At 44.6% G+C, this 23,844-nt stretch overlaps 1 protein-coding gene across 2 annotated transcripts in view; it reads right to left on the bottom strand.

The window, feature by feature from the left end:
• DHDH (dihydrodiol dehydrogenase) overlaps window positions 1-14,806 on the bottom strand; it is a 41,306-nt gene extending 26,500 nt beyond the window's left edge. Inside the window, exon 1 of one of the 2 annotated variants that reach the window (XM_077457526.1) lies at window positions 14,657-14,806. In XM_077457526.1, coding sequence (XP_077313652.1) covers window positions 14,657-14,746 — 90 coding nt within the window. In that variant the 5' untranslated portion in view covers window positions 14,747-14,806. Of the gene's footprint in view, window positions 1-5,229; window positions 5,384-14,656 lie in introns of those variants that run through there. The other variant, XM_077457525.1, reaches the window with a different exon arrangement.
• Window positions 14,807-23,844: the final 9,038 nt, after the last annotated feature.

Genomic DNA, 23,844 nt, shown 5'->3' with positions numbered 1-23,844 from the left:
CTTTCTCAATTGTTCCTGAATTTATTTGGGTCTCGGCATGATGTGTAGCTTTTAAGGATCTTCTGGTGGACCTTACTGTGTCAAGCAGCTCCTATTTAAGTGATGCCTTGATTGTGAACAGGTGTGGCAATAATCAGGCCTGGGTGTGGCTAGAGAAATTGAACTCAGGTGTGGACAACCACAGTTATAGTATGTTTTAACAAGGGGGGCAATCACTTTTTCACACAGGGCCATGATGGTTTGGATTTTTTTTCACCTTTAATAATAAACACCTTCATTTACAAATTGCATTTTGTGTTTACTTGTGTTGTCCTTGACTATTGTTTAACCACTTCAGCTCCGGACCAATAAATACCTTAAGGACCAGAGGTCTTTTTGCAATTTCGCACTGCGCTGCTTTAACTGGTAATTGCGCGGTCATGCAATATTGCACCCAAACGAAATTTGCGTCCTTTTCTTCCCACAAATAGAGCTTTCTTTTGATGGTATTTGATTGCCTCTGCGATTTTTTTTTTTTGCGATATAAATGGAAAAAGAGCGAAAATTTTGAAAAAAAAAGATATTTTCTTCTTTTTGTTATAAGAAAAATCGAATAAACTAAATTTTAGTCATACATTGAGGGCAAAATTTATTCAGCCACATGTCTTTAGTAAAAAAAATGTCAATAAGCGTATATTTTTTGGTTTGCGCAAAAGTTATAGCGTCTACAAACTAGAGTACATTTTCTGGAATTTACACAGCTTTTAATTTATGACTGCCGATCTCATTTCTTGAGGTGCTAAAATGGCAGGGCAGTACAAATCCCCCCCAAATGACCCCATTTTGGAAAGTAGACACCCCAAGGAAATTGCTGATGGGTATGTTGAGCCCATTGAATATTTATTTTTTTTGTCCTAAGGGATTGAATAATGACAAAAAAAAAAAAAAAAAATTTTTTTTACAAAAAGTTGTCACTAAATGATATATTGCTCACACATGCCATGGTTATATGTGGAATTGCACCCCAAAATATATTCCGCTACTTCTCCCGAGTATGGGGATACCACATGTGTGGGACTTTTTGGGAGTCTAGTCGCGCACGGCACCCCGAAAACCAATCACCACCTTCAAGATTTCTAAGGGTGCAAATTTTTGATTTAACTCCTCACTACCTATCACAGTTTCGAAGGCCATAAAATGCCAAAATAGCACAAAACCCCCCAAAATGACCCCATTTTGGAAAGTAGACACCCCAAGCTATTTACTGAGAGGCATGTTGAGTCCATGGAATATTTTATATTTTGCCACAAGTTGCGGGAATATTACAAACTTTTTTTTTTTTGCACCAAGTTGTCACTAAATGATATATTGCTCACACATGCTATGGGCATATGTGAAATGACACCCCAAAATACATTCTGCTGCTTCTCCTGAGTACGGGGATACCACATGTGTGGGACTTTTTGGGAGTCTAGTCGCGCACGGCACCCCGAAAACCAATCACCACCTTCAGGATTTCTAAGGGTGCAAATTTTTGATTTAACTCCTCACTACCTATCACAGTTTCGAAGTCCATAAAATGCCAAAATAGCACAAAACCCCCCCCAAATGACCCCATTTTGGAAAGTAGACACCCCAAGCTATTTACTGAGAGGCATGTTGAGTCCATGGAATATTTTATATTTTGCCAAAAGTTGCGGGAATATTACAAACTTTTTTTTTTTTTGCACAAAGTTGTCACTAAATGATATATTGCTCACACATGCTATGGGCAGAAGTCAAATTACACCCCAAAATAAATTCTGCTGCTTCTCCCGAGTACGGGGATACCACCTGTGGGGGACTTTTTGGGAGCCTAGCCACGTACGGGACCCCGAAAACCAAGCACTGCCTTCCGGATTTGAATATAAAATGCTACCAAAAAACCTGTTAGCGATGGCAGGGATCAGGCCTGACTCTGCGATCGCTGCAGTTATGTGTTTAGTGTTTTGTAAGTGACAGTGATCGATCGATACTGCACTTGGGTGGGCTGGGCAGAGGGGCAAAACGCAGGTGCCAGCAGGTATTTGGGCTGATCCCGCTAACAATGCGTTTTTTTGGAACCCTAAACTGCTGGGGACGCTAGTATAGATCTGATCAGATCAGATATTGATCTGTTCAGATTCTATACCACTACGGGAGGTGTATGCTTTGCGTGTGGGTGTTAGCGGTACTGGCACTAACCTAGCGCTGCCTGGGGCGACGCAGACCCTGACCCTAAAACCTAATTGATATCACCCGCCGGGTGATCAGGGGGTTAAACCTTTATTGGGTAATAAATGGTGGGTGCCCTGATGCTATAAAAAACAAACTAACCAGAGTCACCCGTAACACTTATGCGGTGATCAGTGGTGAAAGGGTTAACTAGGAGCAATCAGGGGGTTCAAATTTTTATTAGGTAGTATATGGGGGTCCCTGGCGCTATATAAAAACCTGACGGGGAACCTAAATAACTAACTGGCTAACCAGCGTCACCAGTGACACTTATACTGTGATCGCTGGTGAAAGGGGGTGAAAGGGTTAACTAGCAGCAATCAGGGGGTTAAAACCATTATTGGGTAGTATATCGGGGTACCTAGCGCTATAAAAACCTGGCGGTGAACCTAAAAAAATAACTAGCTACCTAGCGACACTAGCGACACTGATGCAGCGTTCAGAAAAATTATCGCTTAGTGACACTGGCAAAAGGGGGTGAAAGGGTTAACTAGCGGAAATCAGGGGGTTAAAACCATTATTGGGTAGTATATCGGGGTACCTAGCGCTATAAAAACCTGGCGGTGAACCTAAAAAAATAACTAGCTACCTAGCGACTGTAGCGACACTAATGCAGCGATCAGAAAAACGATCGCTTAGTGACACTGGCAAAAGGGGGTGAAAGGGTTAACTAGCGGCAATCAGGGGGTTAAACCCATTATTGGGTAGTATATCGGGGTACCTAGCGATATAAAAACCTGGCGGTGAACCTAAAAAAATAACTAGCTACCTAGCGACACATGCAGCGATCAGAAAAATGATCGCTTAGTGACACTGGCAAAAGGGGGTGAAAGGGTTAACTCTAGGGGCAATCAGGGGGTTAAATCTTTATTGGGGGGTGATAGGGGGCTACCCTGGACCTAACACTAACTGTCCTGACAGTTTTTACTGTCACAACTGACACTGAATGCATTGATCAGTAAAGAAATGATCAATGCAATCAGTGACACTGTGACTGGGGGGGGAGGGGGGGCGGGGGGGATCGGGGGGCGATCGGGGGGGGGGATCGGGGGGGGGGGGGGGTTTGTGTGCCTGTGTGTACCTACATGTCAGTGTAGTGTTGGTGCACACTTACTTTTACTCTTCTCCTCGTAGTCCGGTCAAAAAGACCGCCCCGAGGAGAATGACATCACTTCCTCCTTCCTGTGTAAACAATACACAGGGGAGGAAGCTTCTCATTGGCCAGGAGCGATCCAGAGGGGGTGGCCGAAAACCAACGGCCATCCCCTCATCACGGAGCGCTCCTGGACCGAATCGGACCGCCGTAACCAGCGGGAGGGGGTCCGATCGGACCCCCCACCCGCTGGAAGGCAATCACGTAGATGTACGTGATTGTGCCTGCCTGTGCCATTGTGCTGACGTACATTGGCAATACGGCGGTCCTGAAGTGGTTAAATTGGTTTGATGTTCCGAAACACTTAAGTGTGACAAACATGCAAAGGAACAGGAAATGAGGAAGGGGGCAAACACTTTTTCACACCACTGTATGGCTCTCCTCGCTGCCAGCGCTGTGATTGGCCAAGCATGCGGGGTCACAGTGCATGCTTGGCCAATCATGAGCCAGCAATGCACTGCGATGGCGTAGTGCATTGTGGGCCGTGACCGCCACATGAATTTGGTGCGAATGGTCCAAAAAGTTCTGAATTCGCCGACCAGGTCGAACGGCCGTTGTTCGAGTCAATCATGCGTTCGAGTCGAACACCAAGCTCATCCCTAATTAGGAGCTACTGTTGCTGTGATTTTAGCTTTTCTTTTTTTTGTACCTGTTCTATAGCAGTTGTATTATAGGAGAATTCCCCATACTTTAGGGAAAGATTTATTCACTTCCCATTGCGCATCCAGGAAAAATCAAAAGAAAGCTTACACCTGCCACCATTTTATTCTACAGGGCCTCTGCTTTCAAAAAATATACAAGTGTTTGGGGGTTTAACAACTTGGCAACAGCCTACTGCATATATATATACTGCGGCAAGGTGGCTTGGCTGTGCAAACCGACATACCCGTATGTCAGTATATGCATGTGATGGTGCGGGACTCTATGTCCACCGGCCACCCGCGATCGCAGTACAGAGAGGCAGAACGCGGATCTGCCTATGTAAACAAGGTCGATCCCCAATCTGACGGCGGACAATATGGAGATCTGCTGTTCCTAGTGATCAAGTGATCTGTGTTGTGCCAGTAAGCCCATCCCCACAAAGTTATAACACACCCAGATAACACAGTTAACCCCTTGATTGCCCCTTAGTGTTAACCCCTTCCCTGCCAATGTCATTTATACATTCATCAGTGCATTTTTTTAGCACTGTATTGGTGGTACTGGTCTCCACAAAGTGTCACTTAGATTTGTCTACCGCAGTCCCGCTAAAAATCGCAGATCACCGTCATTACCAGTAAAAACAATTTAAAAAAATTAAAATTCCCTAAATCTATCCCCTATTTTGACGCTATAACTTTTGCGCAAACCAATCAATATACGCTTACTGGGATTTTTTTTTTTTTACCAAAAATATGTAGCAGAATGCATGTTGACCTAAATTGATGAACAAATTCGATTTTTTTAATTTTGTTTGGATGTGTATTATAGCAGAAAGTATTTTTTTCAAAATTGTCTTTTTTTGTTTATAGCACAAAAAATAAAAACCACAGAGGTGATCAAATACCACCAAAAGAAAGATCTATTTGTGGGGAAAAAAAGGACAATTTTGTTTGTGTACAGCGTCGCATGTCCGCACAGTTGTCAGTTAAAGTGGCGCAGTGCCGTATTGAAAACAATGATCTGGTCATTAAGGGGGTAAATCCTTCCGGGGCTAAAGTAGCAAAGTAATTTTGTAACAAAAAATTTGAAAGATTTAAAAAAAAAAAGTCTGTGTAGAAAGGTGGTTACGTTTGACAAATCATGGATAATTCGAGAAAAAAAATAGACGGACTGATCGATACATAGGTGGAAGGTAAGCTCACCTGGTGATCCTGAGCTGGCAGTGTATGCAGAGCAACCATGAAATCATTGCTAATCTTTCCTGCAGCACAGATACCCCATCTAGTGGCCATACTGAGGGATTACAGCTTCTCCCAGAACACAGATACTGCCAAGTGTTCTCTGTTCCTGTGCTTGCCTGCCAACCTGCCTTTATACTGAAATGTACTGGGTGTGTCTATTTCTTTATAGTTAACAAGAAAAAAAAGATACTGCTGACAAATCATTGCCAGAGATGAAGCCAAGGTCTTTTACCAATGATTGCAGTGACACTTAGCTGCTGGTTAATGTTACTGCCTGCCAGTAGAAGCCATTGTGGACTACAAATGTATTACAAATTACTGCAGAATCACCATCAATTCCAACCTTCTTATACTGTATATGTGGATATAGAACCATTTCTTTATTGATCATATCAGTGATTTTAAAATTCAAGAAATTGAGTGCAGAAAGTTTACCAAATGTAAAAAATGAATTTGTATCTTAAGCCCCATACACACTACCAGATTTTCTGCTGAGTTTTTCCTTTAGACTTACCAAAACCATGTAGTTGAAGGACCTGCCTGATTGCATACAAACTGAAACTCCTAAGGCTCGGTTCACACAGGGGCGACTCAGATCTGACTTCAGGTCGCCCCTAGTCGCCTCAGGTCGGACAACATTTAAAAATCAATGTAACTGAATAAGAGCCGTCTTAATGCACGCTACTGAAATCGTTCCGACTTCAAAAGAAGTTCCTGTACTACTTCAATCCGACTTGTAGGCGACTTGTACCCATTGATTTCAATGGAGGTCGCCTCCAAGTCGGATCTCTGTATATACGGAGGCGACTTTGACAGAATTATTAGCTCTGAAGGGGGAACTCCACGCCAAATTTATGAAAAAAAAAAATGGCGTGGGTTCCCCCTCCGAGAGCATACCAGGCCCTTAGGTCTGGTATGGATTCCAAGGGGAACCCCCTATGCCGAAAAAACGGCGTGGGGGTCCCCCCAGATCCATACCAGACCCTTATCCGAGCACGCTACCCAGCCGGCCAGGAAAGGGGGTGGGGACAAGCGGGCGCACCCCCCTCCTGAGCCGTACCAGGCCGCGTGCCCTCAACATGGGGGGGTGCCTTGGGGGAGGGGGGCGTGCGGCCCCCCACCCCAAAGCACCTTGTCCCCATGTTGATGAGCACAAGGGCCTCTTCCCGACAACCCTGGCCGTTGGTTGTCGGGGTCTGCGGGCGGGGGGCTTATCGGAATCCGGGAGCCCCCTTTAATAAGGGGGCCCCAGATACCGGCCCCCCACCCTATGTGAATGAGTATGGGGTACAATGTACCCCCACCCATTCACCTGTAAAATAAAGTACAAAAAAAACACAACACACAAGATAAAATAGTTTATTGCACAGCTCCGGGGGTCTTCCATCTTCGGGGGTCTTCTCGCCGGACTCCTCCGCTATCTTCTTCTAGCTCTTTTGCTAGCGGAGGAGCCCGGCTTTCTTCCTCACCGCCGCCCTCTTCTTCCGACTTCGGGGGTCTTGTCCCCCTCTTCGGTTCTTCTGCCGGGCCACCGCGCCTTCTTATAGCTCTTTTACAGGCGGTGGCCCGGACTTCTGTCGCCGCCTTCCGTTCTTCTTCTTCTTCTTCTCCTGGAGATGTTGACTCGACACTCTCTCCGGCCGCAATGCCAGGGATGCGCTGCGCAGCGACTTATATAAGGACAAGGGGCGGGGTCATCGGTTGATGTCACGGCTCAGGAGGGGGGGCCGCGGCCGCTCGTCCCCACCCCCTTTCCTCGCTGGCCGGGTAGCGTGCTCGGATAAGGGTCTGGTATGGATCTAGGGGGACCCCCATGCCATTTTTTCGGCGTAGGGGGTTCCCCTTGGAATCCATACCAGACCTAAGGGCCTGGTATGCTCTCGGAGGGGGAACCCACGCCAAATTTTTTTCATAAAATGAGTTCCCCCTTCAGAGCTCATTCTCTGATTGGCCGCGGCAAAAGTCTCCTGGCCTGGGGCGACTTGTAAGGTCGTGTCTAAGTCGTGTTCAAGTCGTCTCAAAGTTGCCTCACAAAGTTGTCCTGAAGTCGTGTCGCCCCTTTGTGAACCGAGCCTAAGGTTTGACCTCATATTATATGGTTTTGGTAAATCTGAAGGAAGAACTCAGCAGAAAATCTGATAGTGTGTATGGGGCTTTAGTAGCAGTTCATACACTTTTTAGCATATGTTGGGTTTGACAGAAATGTGTAGTGGTTTTGTTTTGACTTTCTTTATTAAAGTCAGGACTATAATAAAGTGAACATTTAAAGTGTAAAGAAATGTTATTTTGTTTTAGCCATTTAACCACTTGCCGACCGCCGCACGACGATGTACGTCGACAGAATGGCACGGGCAGGCATAAGGGCTTACATGTACGTCCTTGCCTGCCCGGTGCCTGCGGCGGTCGGTATTAGTTCGGGAGCGATCCCGGACGAGGGGACGGCCATTCATTCATGGCCACCCCCTCGCGATCGCTCCCGACGAATGAAAATGTCCCGTGACATCACTTCCTCTCCTGTAATGTAAACACAGGAGAGGAAGTGATGTATTCTCTCCTCCGTGTCGGTATTTTTCGTTCTGGCACCGAGGAGAGAGCATCGGTGAGTTGCACAAGCACTACACTACACAGTAGAACATGCCAGGCACACTCACACCCCCCCTTTACCCTCCGATCACCCCCCAATTACCCCTGCCCCCCCAGTCACAGTGACACCAATTGCTTTTTTTTTTTTTTTTTTTTTTTGCATTGGTGTCATTTGTGACTGTAATAACTGTTAGGGCAGTTAGGGTTAGCCCCCTTTAGTTCTAATGTGCCCCCCTAACCCCCCCAATAAAGGTTTAACCCCGTGATCACCCCCCCTCGCCAGTGTCACTAAGGCTGGGTTCACATTGCAGCGGTTTATGAGAACGAATGTGATTCGCACCGCACTGCAGTGCAAATCACATCCGATCTCTGTGCGATTCGAGTTCAGCCATACAGATAGTATGGCTGAATTCGTGTCGCACCCGCCACACCCGCCGCAAATTCGCACGGGACCCTTTTTTTGGCCCGCAGCAGAATCGGATCGCATGGGTGTTCACACCATGCGATACGAGTTTGCAGATCGCACTGCGATATGCGAACTGATCTGGGGGTGTCATTAACATTTCACTGACACTCCCAGCAGTTCGCATAAGGCAGTGTGAACTGCCGCCGGGAGGCATGCGATGCGGGAACCGGCCGCGGATTCATGGCGTTCCCGCATCGCTCCAGTGTGAACCCACCCTAATAAGCGATCATTTTTCTGATCGCTGTATTAGTGTCACAGGTGACGCTAGTTAGGCAGGTAGGTATTTAGGTTCGCCGCAGCTTTTTATAGCGCCAGGGACCCCCATATACTACCGCATAAAGCCCCCTGATTTCCCCCTAGTTAACCCTTTCACCAGTGATCACCATATAACTGTTACAGGTGACGCTGGTTGGTTAGTTATTTTTTTATAGTTTCAGGGCACCCGCCATTTATTACCTAATAATAAAGGTTTAACCCCCTGATCACCCGGCGGGTGTCATTTGTGACTGTAATAACTGTTAGGGCAGTTAGGGTTAGCCCCCTTTAGTTCTAAGGTACCCCCCTAACCCCCCCAATAAAGGTTTAACCCCGTGATCACCCCCCGTCGCCAGTGTCACTAAGGCTGGGTTCACATTGCAGCGGTTTATGAGAACGGATGTGATTCGCACCGCACTGCAGTGCAAATCACATCCGATCTCTGTGCGATTCGAGTTCAGCCATGCAGATAGTATGGCTGAATTCGTGTCGCACCCGCCGCACCCGCCGCAAACTCGCACGGGACCCTTTTTTTGGTCCGCAGCAGAATCGGATCGCATGGGTGTTCACACCATGCGATCCGAGTTTGCAGATCGCACTGCGATATGCGAACTGATCTGGGGGTGTCATTAACATTTCACTGACACTCCCAGCAGTTCGCATAGGGCAGTGTGAACTGCCGCCGGGAGGCATGTGATGCGGGAACCCGCCGCGCATTCGTGGCGTTCCCACATCGCTCCAGTGTGAACCCAGCCTAATAAGCGATCGTTTTTCTGATCACTGTATTAGTGTCACAGGTGACGCTAGTTAGGCAGGTAGGTATTTAGGTTCGCCGCAGCTTTTTATAGTGCCAGGGACCCCCATATACTACCGCATAAAGCCCCCTGATTGCCCCCTAGTTAACCCTTTCACCAGTGATCACCATATAACTGTTACAGGTGACGCTGGTTGGTTAGTTATTTTTTTTATAGTTTCAGGGCACCCGCCATTTATTACCTAGTCTCACTAGTGTACCCCTAAACTTAGGGGTGTCTACTTTCCAAAATGGGGTCATTTGGGGGGGGTTTGTGCCATCTTGGCATTTTATGGCCTTCAAAACTGTAACGCCCTTAGAAAGCCTGAAGGCGGTGCTTGGTTTTCGGGGCCCCGTACGCGGCTAGGCTCCCAAAAAGTCCCACATATGTGGTATCCCCGTACTCAGGAGAAGCAGCAGAATTTATTTTGGGGTGTCATTTCACATATGCCCATAGCATGTGTGAGCAATATATCATTTAGTGACAACTTTGTGAAAAAAAAATAAAAAAAAATTAAAGTTTGTAATTTTCCCGCAACTTGTGGCAAAATATAAAATAATCCATGGACTCAAAATGCCTCTCAGCAAATAGCTTGGGGTGTCTACTTTCTAAAATGGGGTCATTTGTGGGGGTTTTGTGCCATCTTGGCATTTTATGGCCTTCAAAACTGTAATAGGTAGTGAGAAGTGAAATCAAAAATGTACGCCCTTAGAAAGCCTGAAGGCGGTGCTTGGTTTTCGGGGCCCCGTACGCGGCTAGGCTCCCAAAAAGTCCCACATATGTGGTATCCCCGTACTCAGGAGAAGCAGCAGAATTTATTTTGGGGTGTCATTTCACATATGCCCATAGCATGTGTGAGCAATATATCATTTAGTGACAACTTTGTGTAAAAAAAAATAAAAATTTATTTTTTGTCATTATTCAATCGCTTGAGGCAAAAAAATAAAATATTCAATGGGCTCAACATGCCACTTATCAATTTCCTTAGGGTGTCTACTTTCCAAAATGGGGTCATTTGGGGGGGTTTTGTACTTTCCTGCCATTTTAGCACCTCAAGAAATGAGATAGGCAGTCGTAAACTAAAAGCTGCGTAAATTCCAGAAAACGTACCTTAGTTTGTAGATGTGACAACTTTTGCGCAAACCAATAAATATACAATTATTGACTTTTTTTTTACCAAAGACATGTGGCTGAATACATTTTGGTCTAAATGTATGACTAAAATTGAGTTTATTGGATTTTTCTAATAACAAAAAGTAGAAAATATCATTTTTTTTCAAAATTTGCGGTCTTTTTACGTTTATATCGCAAAAAATAAAAATCGCAGAGGCAATCAAATACCATCAAAAGAAAGCTCTATTTGTGGGAAGAAAAGGACGCAAATTTTGTTTGGGTACAACATTGCATGACCGCGCAATTACCAGTTAAAGCAGCGCAGTGCCAAATTGTAAAAAGACCTCTGGTCATTTACCAGCAAAATGGTCCGGTCTGAAGGTGGTTAAGTATGTAATATTGGGCATAAACATTATATCCATGCAGCAGGTAGAGGTCTCACTTGCTTTCCAATTTCTTTGTACTGTACTGCTATGAAAAGCCAGTTTGGTTTGCTGAAATGTGCACATAGTATTGAATGAATAGGAGTGACACATTGCCTATTGACCAGCTCAGTCCAAAGTTTCACTGAGATAAGGCCAGCTGGAGTGCTCTGCAGTGTGTTTTCAGCACAAAGATTAAGTTTCAGGTCTTATAATAATGACTGGGAGCCAGAAGGACCATCTCTTGGTCACATATTTGTGTGATTGCCAGTCACTATACAGACCACCCCATGTTCTTTCTCCCCTTGCACAGAGAGAACTACGTTGTATCCTTTTCTCCTCGTTAAAGGAGAAGATTGTAAACAAAAAAGATTGTGTAAAAAACATAAAATAAAAGTAAAATAGCTAGATCAGTAGATGGGTGCACCAGTTTCGTGCATTACCTAAGGCAGTGTTTCTCAACCTTTTTTTCAGTCAAGGCACCCTTTATTATTCTGCACAATATTGGTACACCCCATTCTGAAATGTAAAAAACTAAACTAATAGTTTGTTTTTGTTTTTTTTATAATGCAGCAACATCCATATAGTAAGGACGTTAGAGGTGATTTATTGTTGTGACTCAATATTCAAACCTATGGACTAAGACTGGGATGCCATTAAACTTAATGTGCATGTAAAGGCAGTCATCACAATACTTTTGGTATTATAGTGTAAGGGCATTTGACCTCTTATGACCTACTTGAAATGGGCTTTGAATTCCCATAGACTTGTATGAGAATGCAATATCCATTTGAAGCAAATAAAAACTCTGCAACATAAGACCTTAGATATGCTTTCTCCTTTGGTCCTCATCCACATAAAGACTGTGCTGAGAATTCTGCTCTTCTGCGGATCCTGGAAGATATTTCTCTGCAGGGGTTCTTATGCAAACTGAGAAAAAAAAATGTGTGGTTGTCCACAGCTGAAATAGCCACAAGAGGGAACAGAGACAAGAAACTCCCTGATGACCGGCAATTACAGATAGAAAACACAAGTAAACTCATTGACCTTGCTGTGTCTGTGTTGCCTGGACCAAAAAGTATGAAGTTGCTGCACCGTATTAAGTCACAGATGTCACTAATAAAGAGTAGGGATTAGCTCAGGCATGTTCAAATCCTAGTCCAAACCCACTTGAGCGATCCCACCACATGTATACATGCATCTGCAGGATGAAGAATGCCTTGGCAGCTTATGATTGGCTCAGTACAATGACTGCCTCCTGGTGGGATCACTGAGGTAGGATCAGACTAGGATTCGGACATGCCTGAACTCATCCCTAATTAGGAGTAGGGATGAGCCGAACACCCCCCGGTTCGGTTCACACCAGAACCTTCGAACGGACCAAAAATTCGTACAAACTTTAGAACCCTATTAAAGTCTATGGGACTGGAACGTTCAAAATCAAAAGTGCTAATTTTAAAGGCTAATATGCAAGATATGCAACAGACAATACCAGCAATAAGGGGTATCTTCAGGTGTATACTGTGCTGGAGGCACACAGCACCCACTAACTCCTGCAGATGCCTGTATTAGAGAACACCAGCATAAAAGGGTAGATATAGGTGTATACTGTGCTGGAGGCACACAACACCCACTAACTCCTGCAGATGCCTGTATTAGAGAACACCAGCAATAAGGGGTAGATACAGGTGTATACTGTGCTGGAGGCACACAATAGCCACTTTAACTCCTGCAGATGCTTGAGAAAAGAACACACTGTCCCTGCCTATCTTGCTCTTTCCCTGCACGCCAGAACACACTACACAAGGCTGCCATGCTGGCGGCCTTATATAGTGTGGGGCGTGTACTAAACCCTCTGAGCTATAATTGGCCACAGGCATCCTGCCTGTGGCCAATTATGGCTCTCCTCGCTCCCAGCTCTGTGATTGGCCAAGCATGCGGGGTCACAGTGCATGCTTGGCCAATCATGAGCCAGCAATGCACTGCGATGGCGTAGTGCATTGTGGGCCGTGACCGCCACATGAATTTGGTGCGAACGGTCCATAAAGTTCTGAATTCGCCGACCAGGCGAACGGCCGATGTTTGAGTGAAACATGCATTCGAGTCGAACACCAAGCTCATCCCTAATTAGGAGCTACTGTTGCTGTGATTTTAGCTTTTCTTTTTTTTTGTACCTGTTCTATAGCAGTTGTATTATAGGAGAATTCCCCATACTTTAGGGAAAGATTTATTCACTTCCCATTGCACATGCAGGAAAAATCAAAAGAAAGCTTACACCTGCCACCATTTTATTCTACAGGGCCTCTGCTTTCAAAAAATATACAAGTGTTTGGGGGTTTAACAACTTGGCAACAGCCTACTGCATATATATATACTGCAGCAAGGTGGCTCGGCTGTGCAAACCGACATACCCGTATGTCAGTATATGCATGTGATGGTGCGGACTCTATGTCCACCGGCCACCCGCAATCGCAGTACAGAGAGGCAGAACGCGGATCTGTAAACAAGGTCGATCCCCAATCTGACGGCGGACAATATGGAGATCTTCTGTTCCTAGTGATCAAGTGATCTGTGTTGTGCCAGTAAGCCCACCCCCACACAGTTATAACACACCCAGAGAACACAGTTAACCCCTTGATTGCCCCCTAGTGTTAACCCCTTCCCTGCCAATGTCATTTATACATTCTCCACAAAGTGTCACTTATGCCGCGTACACACGACCAGACTTTTCGAGGGACTAAGTTTGACAGACTTTCGACGGAGTTGTGACAGAGTTCTGACGGACTTTCCGAATGAACGGACTTGGCCACACACAATCACACCAAAGTCTGACGGATTCGAACGTGATGACGTACGACTGGACTAGAATAAGGAAGTTCATAGCCAGTAGCCAATAGCTGGCCTAGCGTCGGTTTTTGTCCGTCGGACTAGCACACACACGAGCGGATTTCTCAGTAGGAACTAGGTCCGGCAGAGTTCTGTTGGAAAAATTTGAAACATGTTCCATTTCTAAAGTCTGTCAGACTTTTGCAAATCAAAAGTCCGCTGCAGCCCACACACGTTCGAATAGTCTGCCGGAATCATTCCGTCAGACTTTTGATGTTGAAAAGTCTGGTCGTGTGTACGGGGCATTAGGGTCAGATTTGTCTACCGCAGTCCTGCTAAAAATCACAGATCACCGTCATCACCAGTAAAATCAATTTAAAAAAAATAAAAGTCCCTAAATCTATCCCCTATTTTGTAGACGCTATAACTTTTGCGCAAACCAATCAATATACGCTTACTGGGATTTTTATTTTTTACCAAAAATATGTAGCAGAATGCATGTTGACCTAAATTGATGAAGAAATTAGATTTTTTTCATTTTGTTTGGATGTGTATTATAGCAGAAATTATTTTTTTCAAAATTGTCTTTTTTTGTTTATAGCACAAAAAATAAAAACCACAGAGACCACCAAAAGAAAGATCTATTTGTGGGGGAAAAAAGGACATCAATTTTGTTTGTGTACAGCGTCGCATGTCCGCACAGTTGTCAGTTAAAGTGGCGCAGTGCCGTATTGAAAACAATGGTCTGGTCATTAAGGGGGTAAATCCTTCCGGGGGGCTAAAGTAGCAAAGTCATTTTGTAACAAAAAATTTGAAAGATTTAAAAAAAAAAAGTCTGTGTAGAAAGGTGGTTACATTTGATAAATCATGGATAATTCGAGAAAAAAAATAGACGGACTGATCGATACATAGGTGGAAGGTAAGCTCACCTGGTGATCCTGAGCTGGCAGTGTATGCAGGGCAACCATGAAATCATTGCTAATCTTTCCTGCAGCACAGATACCCCATCTAGTGGCCATACTGAGGGATTACAGCTTCTCCCAGAACACAGATACTGCCAAGTGTTCTCTGTTCCTGTGCTTGCCTGCCAACCTGCCTTTATACTGAAATGTACTGGGTGTGTCTATTTCTTTATAGTTAACAAGAAAAAAAAGATACTGCTGACAAATCATTGCCAGAGATGAAGCCAAGGTCTTTTACCAATGATTGCAGTGACACTTAGCTGCTGGTTAATGTTACTGCCTGCCAGTAGAAGCCATTGTGGACTACAAATGTATTACTAATTACTGCAGAACCACCATCAATTCCAACCTTCTTATACTGTATATGTGGATATAGAACCATTTCTTTATTGATCATATCAGTGATTTTAAAATTCAAGAAATTGAGTGCAGAAAGTTTACCAAATGTAAAAAATGAATTTGTATCTTAAAGTGGTTGTATACCCTTTTTTGTAACTTTTACCTACAGGAAAGCCTATAATAAGGCTTACCTGTAGGTAAAAAAAATATCTCCTAAACCTGTACGGTTTAGGAGATATTCCCCTCGGTATGCGCCGCTGACTGCAGCGGCGCATGCGCACGAGGGGATTCTTGGCCTGAAAATCCGGCAGTGGCCGGCGGCCGGAAAGAAATCTCCCGCGCATGCGCGCGGGAGATTTCTTTCCGGCCGCCGGCCACTGCCGGATTTTCAGGCCAAGAATCCCCTCGTGCGCATGCGCCGCTGCAGTCAGCGGCGCATACCGAGGGGAATATCTCCTAAACCGTACAGGTGACGATATCGCGGCTCCGGCCACTCACAGCGCCGGAGCCGCGATACCCGGAAGAAACGCAGAGGGAGCATGTCAGCTCCCTCGGCATGGATCGTGCCAGATGTCGGGGCCTCGTTCTAAGGTAAGTATTTCATAATGAGCTAGTATGCGGTGCATACTAGCTCATTATGCCTTTTGCTTTGCAGGTGTTAAAAAAAAAAAAAAATAGCGGGTTTACTACCGCTTTAAGCCCCATACACACTACCAGATTTTCTGCTGAGTTTTTCCTTCAGACTTACCAAAACAATGTAGTGGAAGGACCTGCCTGATTGCATACAAACTGAAACTCCTAAGGCTCGGTTCACACAGGGGCGACTCAGATCCGACTTCAGGTCGCCCCTAGTCGCCTCAGGTCGGACAACATTTAAAAATCAATGTAAGTGAATTAGAGCCGTCTTAATGTACGCTACTGAAGTCGCTCCGACTTCAAAAGAAGTTCCTGTACTACTTCAATCCGACTTGTAGGCGACTTGTACCCATTGATTTCAATGGAGGTCGCCTCCAAGTCGGATCTCTGTATATACGGAGGCGACTTTGACAGAATTATTAGCTCTGAAGGGGGAACTCCACGCCAAATTTATGAAAAAAAATTTGGCGTGGGTTCCCCCTCCGAGAGCATACCAGGTCCTTAGGTCTGGTATGGATTCCAAGGGTAACCCCGTACGTCGAAAAAACGGCGTGGGGGTCCCCCCAGATCCATACCAGACCCTTATCCGAGCACGGTACCCGGCCGGCCAGGAAAGGGGGTGGGGACGAGCGGGCGGCCCCCCCTCCTGAGCCGTACCAGGCCGCGTGCCCTCAACATGGGGGGTGCCTTGGGGGAGGGGGGCGTGCGGCCCCCCGACCCCAAAGCATCTTGTCCCCATGTTGATGAGCACAAGGGCCTCTTCCCGACAACCCTGGCCGTTGGTTGTCGGGGTCTGCGGGCGGGGGGCTTATCGGAATCCGGGAGCCCCCGGATACCGGCCCCCCACCCTATGTGAATGAGTATGGGGTACAATGTACCTCTACCCATTCACCTGTAAAATAAAGTACAAAAAAAACACAACACACAAGATAAAATAGTTTATTGCACAGCTCCGGGGGTCTTCCATCTTCGGGGGTCTATTCGCCGGACTTTTTTCCTCGCCGCCGCCCTCTTCATCCGACTTCGGGGGTCTTGTCCCCCTCTTCGGTTCTTCTGCCGGGCCACCGCGCCTTCTTATAGCTCTTTTACAGGCGGTGGCCCGGTCTTCTGTCGCCGCCGCCACCGCCGCCGCCTTCCGTTCTTCTTCTTCTTCTTCTTCTCCTGGAGATGTTGACTCGACACTCTCTTCGGCCGCAATGCCAGGGCGACTTATATAAGGACAAGGTGCGGGGTCATCTGCGCAGCGACTTATATAAGGACAAGGGGCGGGGTCATCGGTTGATGTCACATGGGTTGATGTCACATGGCGACAGTCCCAGCATCCTCCGGGACTGTGACATCGTAAGGGGGCGGGGTCACCATGCGACATCAACCCATGTGACATCAACCGATGACCCCGCCCCTTGTACCTATATAAGTCGCCGCGCAGCGCGTCCCTGGCATTGCGGCCGGAGAGAGTGTCGAGTCAACATCTCCAGGAGAAGAAGAAGAAGAATGGAAGGCGGCGGCGGCGACGGCGACAGAAGGCGCGGTGGCCCGGCAGAAGAACCGAAGAGGGGGACAAGACCCCCGAAGTCGGAAGAAGAGGGCGGCGGCGAGGAAAAAAGCCGGGCTCCTCCGCTAGCAAAAGAGCTAGAAGAAGATAGCGGAGGAGTCTGGCGAGAAGACCCCCGAAGATGGAAGACCCCCAGAGCTGTGCAATAAACTATTTTATCTTGTGTGTTGTGTTTTTTTTGTACTTTATTTTACAGGTGAATGGGTAGGGGTACATTGTACCCCATACTCATTCACATAGGGTGGGGGGCCGGTATCCGGGGGCCCCCTTATTAAAGGGGGCTCCCGGATTCCGATAAGCCCCCCGCCCGCAGACCCCGACAACCAACGGCCAGGGTTGTCGGGAAGAGTCCCTTGTCCTCATCAACATGGGGACAAGGTGCTTTGGGGTGGGGGGGCCGCACGCCCCCCTCCCCCAAGGCACCCCCCATGTTGAGGGCACGCGGCCTGGTATGGCTCAGGAGGGGGGCCGCCTGCTCGTCCCCATCCCCTTTCCTGGCTGGCCGGGTAGCGTGCTCGGATAAGGGTCTGGTATTGATCTGGGGGGACCCCCACGCCGTTTTTTCGGCGTAGGGGGTTCCCCTTGGAATCCATACCAGACCTAAGGGCCTGGTATGCTCTCGGAGGGGGAACCCACGCCAAATTTTTTTCATAAATTTGGCGTGGAGTTCCCCCTTCAGAGCTCATTCTCTGATTGGCCGTAGCAAAAGTCGCCGAGTCGCCCCAGGTTGTGTCTAAGTCGTGTTCAAGTCATCTCCAAGTTGCCTCACAAAGTCGTCCTGAAGTCGTGTCGCCCCTGTGTGAACTGAGCCTAAGGTTTGACCTCATATTATATGGTTTTGGTAAATCTGAAGGAAAAACTCAGCAGAAGATCTGATAGTGTGTATGGGGCTTTAGTAGCAGTTCATACACTTTTTAGCATATGTTGGGTTTGACAGAAATGTGTAGTGGTTTTGTTTTGACTTTCTTTATTAAAGTCAGGACTATAATAAAGTGAACTTTTAAAGTGTAAAGAAATGTTATTTTGTTTTAGCCATTTAAGTATGTAATATTGGGCATAAACATTATATCCATGCAGCAGGTAGAGGTCTCACTTGCTTTCCAATTTCTTTGTACTGTACTGCTATGAAAAGCCAGTTTGGTTTGCTGAAATGTGCACATAGTATTGAATGAATAGGAGTGACACATTGCCTATTGACCAGCTCAGTCCAAAGTTTCACTGAGATAAGGCCAGCTGGAGTGCTCTGCAGTGTGTTCTCAGCACAAAGATTGAGTTTCAGGTCTTATAATAAGGACTGGGAGCCAGAAGGACCATCTCTTGGTCACATATTTGTGTGATTGCCAGTCACTATACAGACCACCCCATGTTCTTTCTCCCCTTGCACAGAGAGAACTACGTTGTATCCTTTTCTCCTTGTTAAAGGAGAAGATTGTAAACAAAAAAGATTGTGTAAAAAACATAAAATAAAAGTAAAATAGCTAGATCAGTAGATGGGTGCACCAGTTTCGTGCATTACCTTAGGTAGTGTTTCTCAATCTTTTTTTCAGTCAAGGCACCCTTTATTATTCTGTACAATATTGGTACACCCCATTCTGAAATGTAAAAAACTAAACTAATAGTTTGTTTTTGTTTTTTTTATAATGCAGCAACATCCATATAGTAAGGACACCCAACGTTAGAGGTGATTTATTTTTGTGACTAGTATTGCAATGTTTCTCTCCCTCATTCAGCTACTGTGACCCCAGTTACATGATTAGTAAGGTTGTATAAAGACACCAGTCCATCCAGTTCAACCTGAGTGAGTGTGGGTTTGTGTCTACAATTGTCCATATCCTTGTACAGTGTGTCTCATTAAGATGCTCATCTATTATATTATTATTTATTTAAGATACGCATATAGCGCCGTCAATTTATGCAGCTCTCCACACATACATCGCACACTCACATCGGTCCCTACCCTCAAGGAGCCTTTAATCCAAGGTCCTTAATAGGGATGGCCTTGCGGTTCGCCCGGCGGTCGGTTCGCTGCGAACTTTGCTCGTTCGCGATTCGCCAAACCGGCGGACTTCTGGCGGACATATGCGTTTACATTATGAAAGAACTTTGACCCATGACACATCCATCATGGGGTACAGGACAGCCAATTGAGACATTTCAGCACATGCACAATTGGACATACCGCCTACCTTATAAACAGATCTGATCTGGCGGCCATTTTACATTCTGTCTTTTGTCAGTGTAGGGACAGGACGCTGTGTGGAGCAGGGACAGTCCGTTTAATCACTTGCTATTACTATTAGGTCCACAAAGGTCCTTTTAAGGACTGGTATAGGTGTACAGTATATAGGGTTGTAATACACTTAGAATATACTTTCTTTCAAAGCTACAAAGTATATTCTGGTGCACTGCTGCTGACTGCTGTGCTGCTGATTGCTGAGTGCACTGCTGACCGATTCTGCAGCTGTCTTTTGTCAGTGTAGGGACAGGATGCTGTGTGGAGCAGGGACAGTCAGTTTAATCACTAGCTATTACTATTAGGTCCACAAAGGTCCTTTTAAGGACTGGTATAGGTGTACAGTATATAGGGTTGTGTAATACACTTAGAATATACTTTCTTTCAAGTATATTGTGCACTGCTGACTGCTGTGCTGCAGAGTGCTTGCTGACCGATTCTGAAGCTGTCTTTTATCAGTGTAGGGAGGGACAGTTTGGTGTTTGGAGCAGGGACAGTCTGAAAATCACTAGCAACTAGGTCCACAAAGGTCCTTTTAAGGACTGGTATAGGTGTACAGTATATAGGGTTGTACACGTATAATATACTTTCTTTCAAATATAGAAAGCATATTATACATGACCTCTATTGGTGTATATAAATTTTTTGCATGAGAGGGTGTTGTTTATTTCTGCTTTCCATTCTGCAATGCTCGGGGGACAAATTCCTCATCCATTTTTTAGCTATTGCCTTTCGTGCTATGAATAGCATCTCGTGTAGAAATATCTTTGTGTACCTGTCGGTCGAGTCTGGCAAGAGTCCCAAAAGGCACATTTTTGGGTCAAGCGTGGCCAGAGAGCCCATGTCGTCATGGAGGAATTTACTATCTGGGTCCAGAATCCCTGTACTTTGGGGCATGACCACAATAAGTGAATAAATCTGTCCGTCTCCCTTTCACACATTTGGCACAAGGTGGATTGGGAGTTTCTGTACCTGGCAACCCTGAGGGGGGTTAGGTACGCTTGATGTAATTTTGGGTCAGTCTGTCCGAAAGTTTTGGCGAAGCCGCTTTATAGATTTCCAGAACTTCCTCCCATTCCCAGTCCTCGATAGGTCCCACTGCCCTTTCCCAGCGAGGCTTAAGGCCATAAGCTATTTTAGTTGCTACTGGGGTGGAGAGTAGGTTATAGAATGCTGATATCAGTTTTTGAATATCTGTGTTTTTGATTATTGCCATGATGACATTTGATCAATCGATTTTTATTGATCTTAAAAATAAATCATATAAGATATACATCGTACAGTAAATGTCACAATACGAGTAAACAGGAGATATCCGGTAAAAAATATTAACAATCTTATAGACGTACAGTTCATCCATTAAGTAAGAGATCAATAATACGTTATAAAAACAAAAGTACAAAATTTGCTGGTATATATGATATTATATAAATGTTAGCCTCCCCTAGACACCCCAATGGGAGCTCAGCTGTGTCTTGGGTGAGGGTATTGTCACCAAAATTAAGTATTTTTAGTCACTTATAGCTACAATACATCCAAATAGAATGCAACACGAAATTGAAAACACAGTAAAAGTATATTGAAATATGGTTTAAGGTTTAAGATTATTTCAGAAAATCAGCAGCTTTTGACCATCCTTCCCATGGTGACCACCTATGTTTTTCTTTTGGTAAATTTACGTGCACTGGAGGCCATCATTAATTCATAACTGTAGTGTAAGGAATCAGTATCCAGAAGTTGGTATATAGTTGGAGGTGTTGTTGATTTCCATAATCTGGTTATGGATATTCTAGCTGCCAGGACGACATGTGTCGTTACATGACGAAAAGGTTAGGGTATGTCTTCTATAGTCAGATTCAATATCGCTAATCCAGGTGAAAAAGGAATTTGTATTTGAGTTATGTCTGATAATATAAGAAAAAAGTTTTTCCAGAAATTTTGGTGTTTATTGCAACTCCAAAAAATATGAAACATGTCACCTTTAGCGAAATTACATCTCCAGCATAAGTCCGATAAAGTTGAATTGTAGGATGTTAATCTTGATGGAGTCAGATACCATCTAAGTGTAATCTTTTGAGTAAGTTCCCATAATGCTGAACTTTTAGTAGTTTTGTAAACACTTTTTAATGCTTGTTCCCATTGTTGGTCTGTAAAAGACTTTTGTAAGTCATTTTCCCAATGTGTATGAGAGGTTGATTTTGTGAAAATACTTTTGAGGTGTAAGATATTATATATTAAGGAGATTCCACTTTTGTGGGCTGAGGAAGAGTTAAGAAACCCCCATATTGTTGGCGAGATATTGTATAAAGGAAGTTTGAGTTTATTGAGGCATTGTTGTATGAGGGCATATGTAGAGATGTCGAGTGAATGTAGTAAGTTAAATAGTTTTTTTAGGACAGAAAAGGATTGCGTATGTGAACCTATAAGAAGTTGGTTTATGTATTTGATGCCTTTTTGAGGCCAATGTTGTAGGGATAGGTCATGTGATAAATGGTGTAAAGATTCGATAGGGATCGATATTTGTGGCATATTTGGTTCACAATGTATTTCTTGGTTTAAAATTTTCCAAGCTTTGGTCGTGGCAATCATGGTAGGAGGTAAGTCTTTGGGCAGTTTAGTCCTCAGTGGAGTACTTAGAAGCCAGTCCCTCAATCCGGGATGTAATAGAAAGGTATGTTCAATGTTACTCCAGAGTTTACTTGGGGGGTTTTGGAACCATTCTTTAGATTGATCAATTATTACTGCTATATAGTAATCTTCTAAATCAATAGATCCCGAACCTCCCGCCAATTTGTGATTTCTTAGTTTGGAATGAGCACATCTAGGTTTTGTTCCGTGCCAGATACATTGGTTGAGTAATCTTTGTAGAGATGTAAAGAAGTATTTAGGAATGGGGATAGGTAAAGTTCTAAAAAGGTAAAGGATTTGAGGCAAATGCATCATTTTGAATGCTGCTAATCTTCCGGTCCATGAAAGTTGAAATTTAGTGATCTTTTGGGAATCTATAAGCAATTTATTCAGAAGGGGTTTACAATTTGACTTACAAAGGTGTTTCGTAGATCTTGTGAGTTGTATACCCAAATAAGAAATATTATCTTCAGACCACGTGAAGGGGTATTGGGCTTGTAGGAGGTTTCTAGTGGTAGCATCTAATTTTAGATCCAATATATGTGATTTGGTTGTATTTAGTTTGTATAAGGATATCTGACTGAACCATTCCAATGTTTCGCAAGCTGCGGCTAGTGATGAGGTAGGGTTTGGTAATATAAGAATTATATCATCCGCAAAAAGACAAATTTTATGAGAGGTGGAACCCAAGGTTATTCCCGTAATCTTAGAGTTTTTACGTATATGTTCAGCCAAGGTGATAGCGGACAACCTTGGCGTGTACCATTTGATATGTGGAATGGTTGGGAAAGCATATTGGCGGAAAATACTTGAGCCGATGAGTGAGTATACAATGCCATGATAGCATTGTATATGTAATCTTTAAATCCGAATTTTAATAGGACCTTTTGTAGATATTTCCACTGTACCCGAACTAACGCCTTCTCTGCATCCAAAGAGAGAAGCAGAGAAGGCGTTCCACTAGACTCCACATGATGAATTAGATCTATCATTCTTCGTGTTGCATCAGGAGCCTGTCTCCCATTAATGAAGCCAGATTGATCTTTATGTATCAGATCAGGGACAATGGAAACTAGGCATCTAGCTATAGTTTTAGCATAAATTTTTAGATCAAGGTTAAGTAGATAAATTGGTCTAAAATTTTGGGGTGAGGTTGGGTCTTTCCCAGGTTTCGGGAGCGTGACAATGAGTGCTGATAATGATTCTGCAGGGAAATTAGAAGACGATGTGGCTGTATTAAAGAATTTTGTTAGATGGGGAGTCAGATATGTAGAGAGTTGCAAGAATTTCTGTGGTAGAGAATGTTATATCATATTTTTGAAAAAGGAGAGCTCTAAGTTCCTGTCTAAGCTGCATTAGTTGAGCTAGAGTATTAGATTGTGATGAAACTTTGTGTTCAGACTCTAATTTAGCAATTTGGGAGGTAAGGGAATCAATTTGTTGTGTTTTTTTCTTTTTGTAAACCAAACTAAGTTTCATAATAATACCTCTAATAACTACTTTATGTGCATTCCACACCACGGCAGGATCCGACACTGAATCAACATTTAGTTCAAAATATTCTGACAGGTGATTAGCAATTTCTTTAGAATATACTGGATGTTGTAATATGTAATTATTGGCTCGCCATAGAAAGGAATTCCGCTTGGGGGAGGTGTCATCAATGGTAATGGAAATTGGATTGTGGTCAGACCATGTCATGGTGAGGATAGCAGACGAGCTAACATTTTGTAATAACCATTCATCTGTAAGAAACATATCGAT

The sequence above is a fragment of the Lithobates pipiens genome, unplaced genomic scaffold (assembly GCF_037356315.1).
Source record: "Lithobates pipiens isolate NorthernLeopardFrog02 unplaced genomic scaffold, aLitPip1_a1.2 Scaffold_27, whole genome shotgun sequence".
Classification (NCBI taxonomy): domain Eukaryota; kingdom Metazoa; phylum Chordata; class Amphibia; order Anura; family Ranidae; genus Lithobates; species Lithobates pipiens.
The sequence above is the reverse complement of the archived record's forward strand: the minus strand, read 5'-3'. Positions and strand labels throughout refer to the sequence as shown.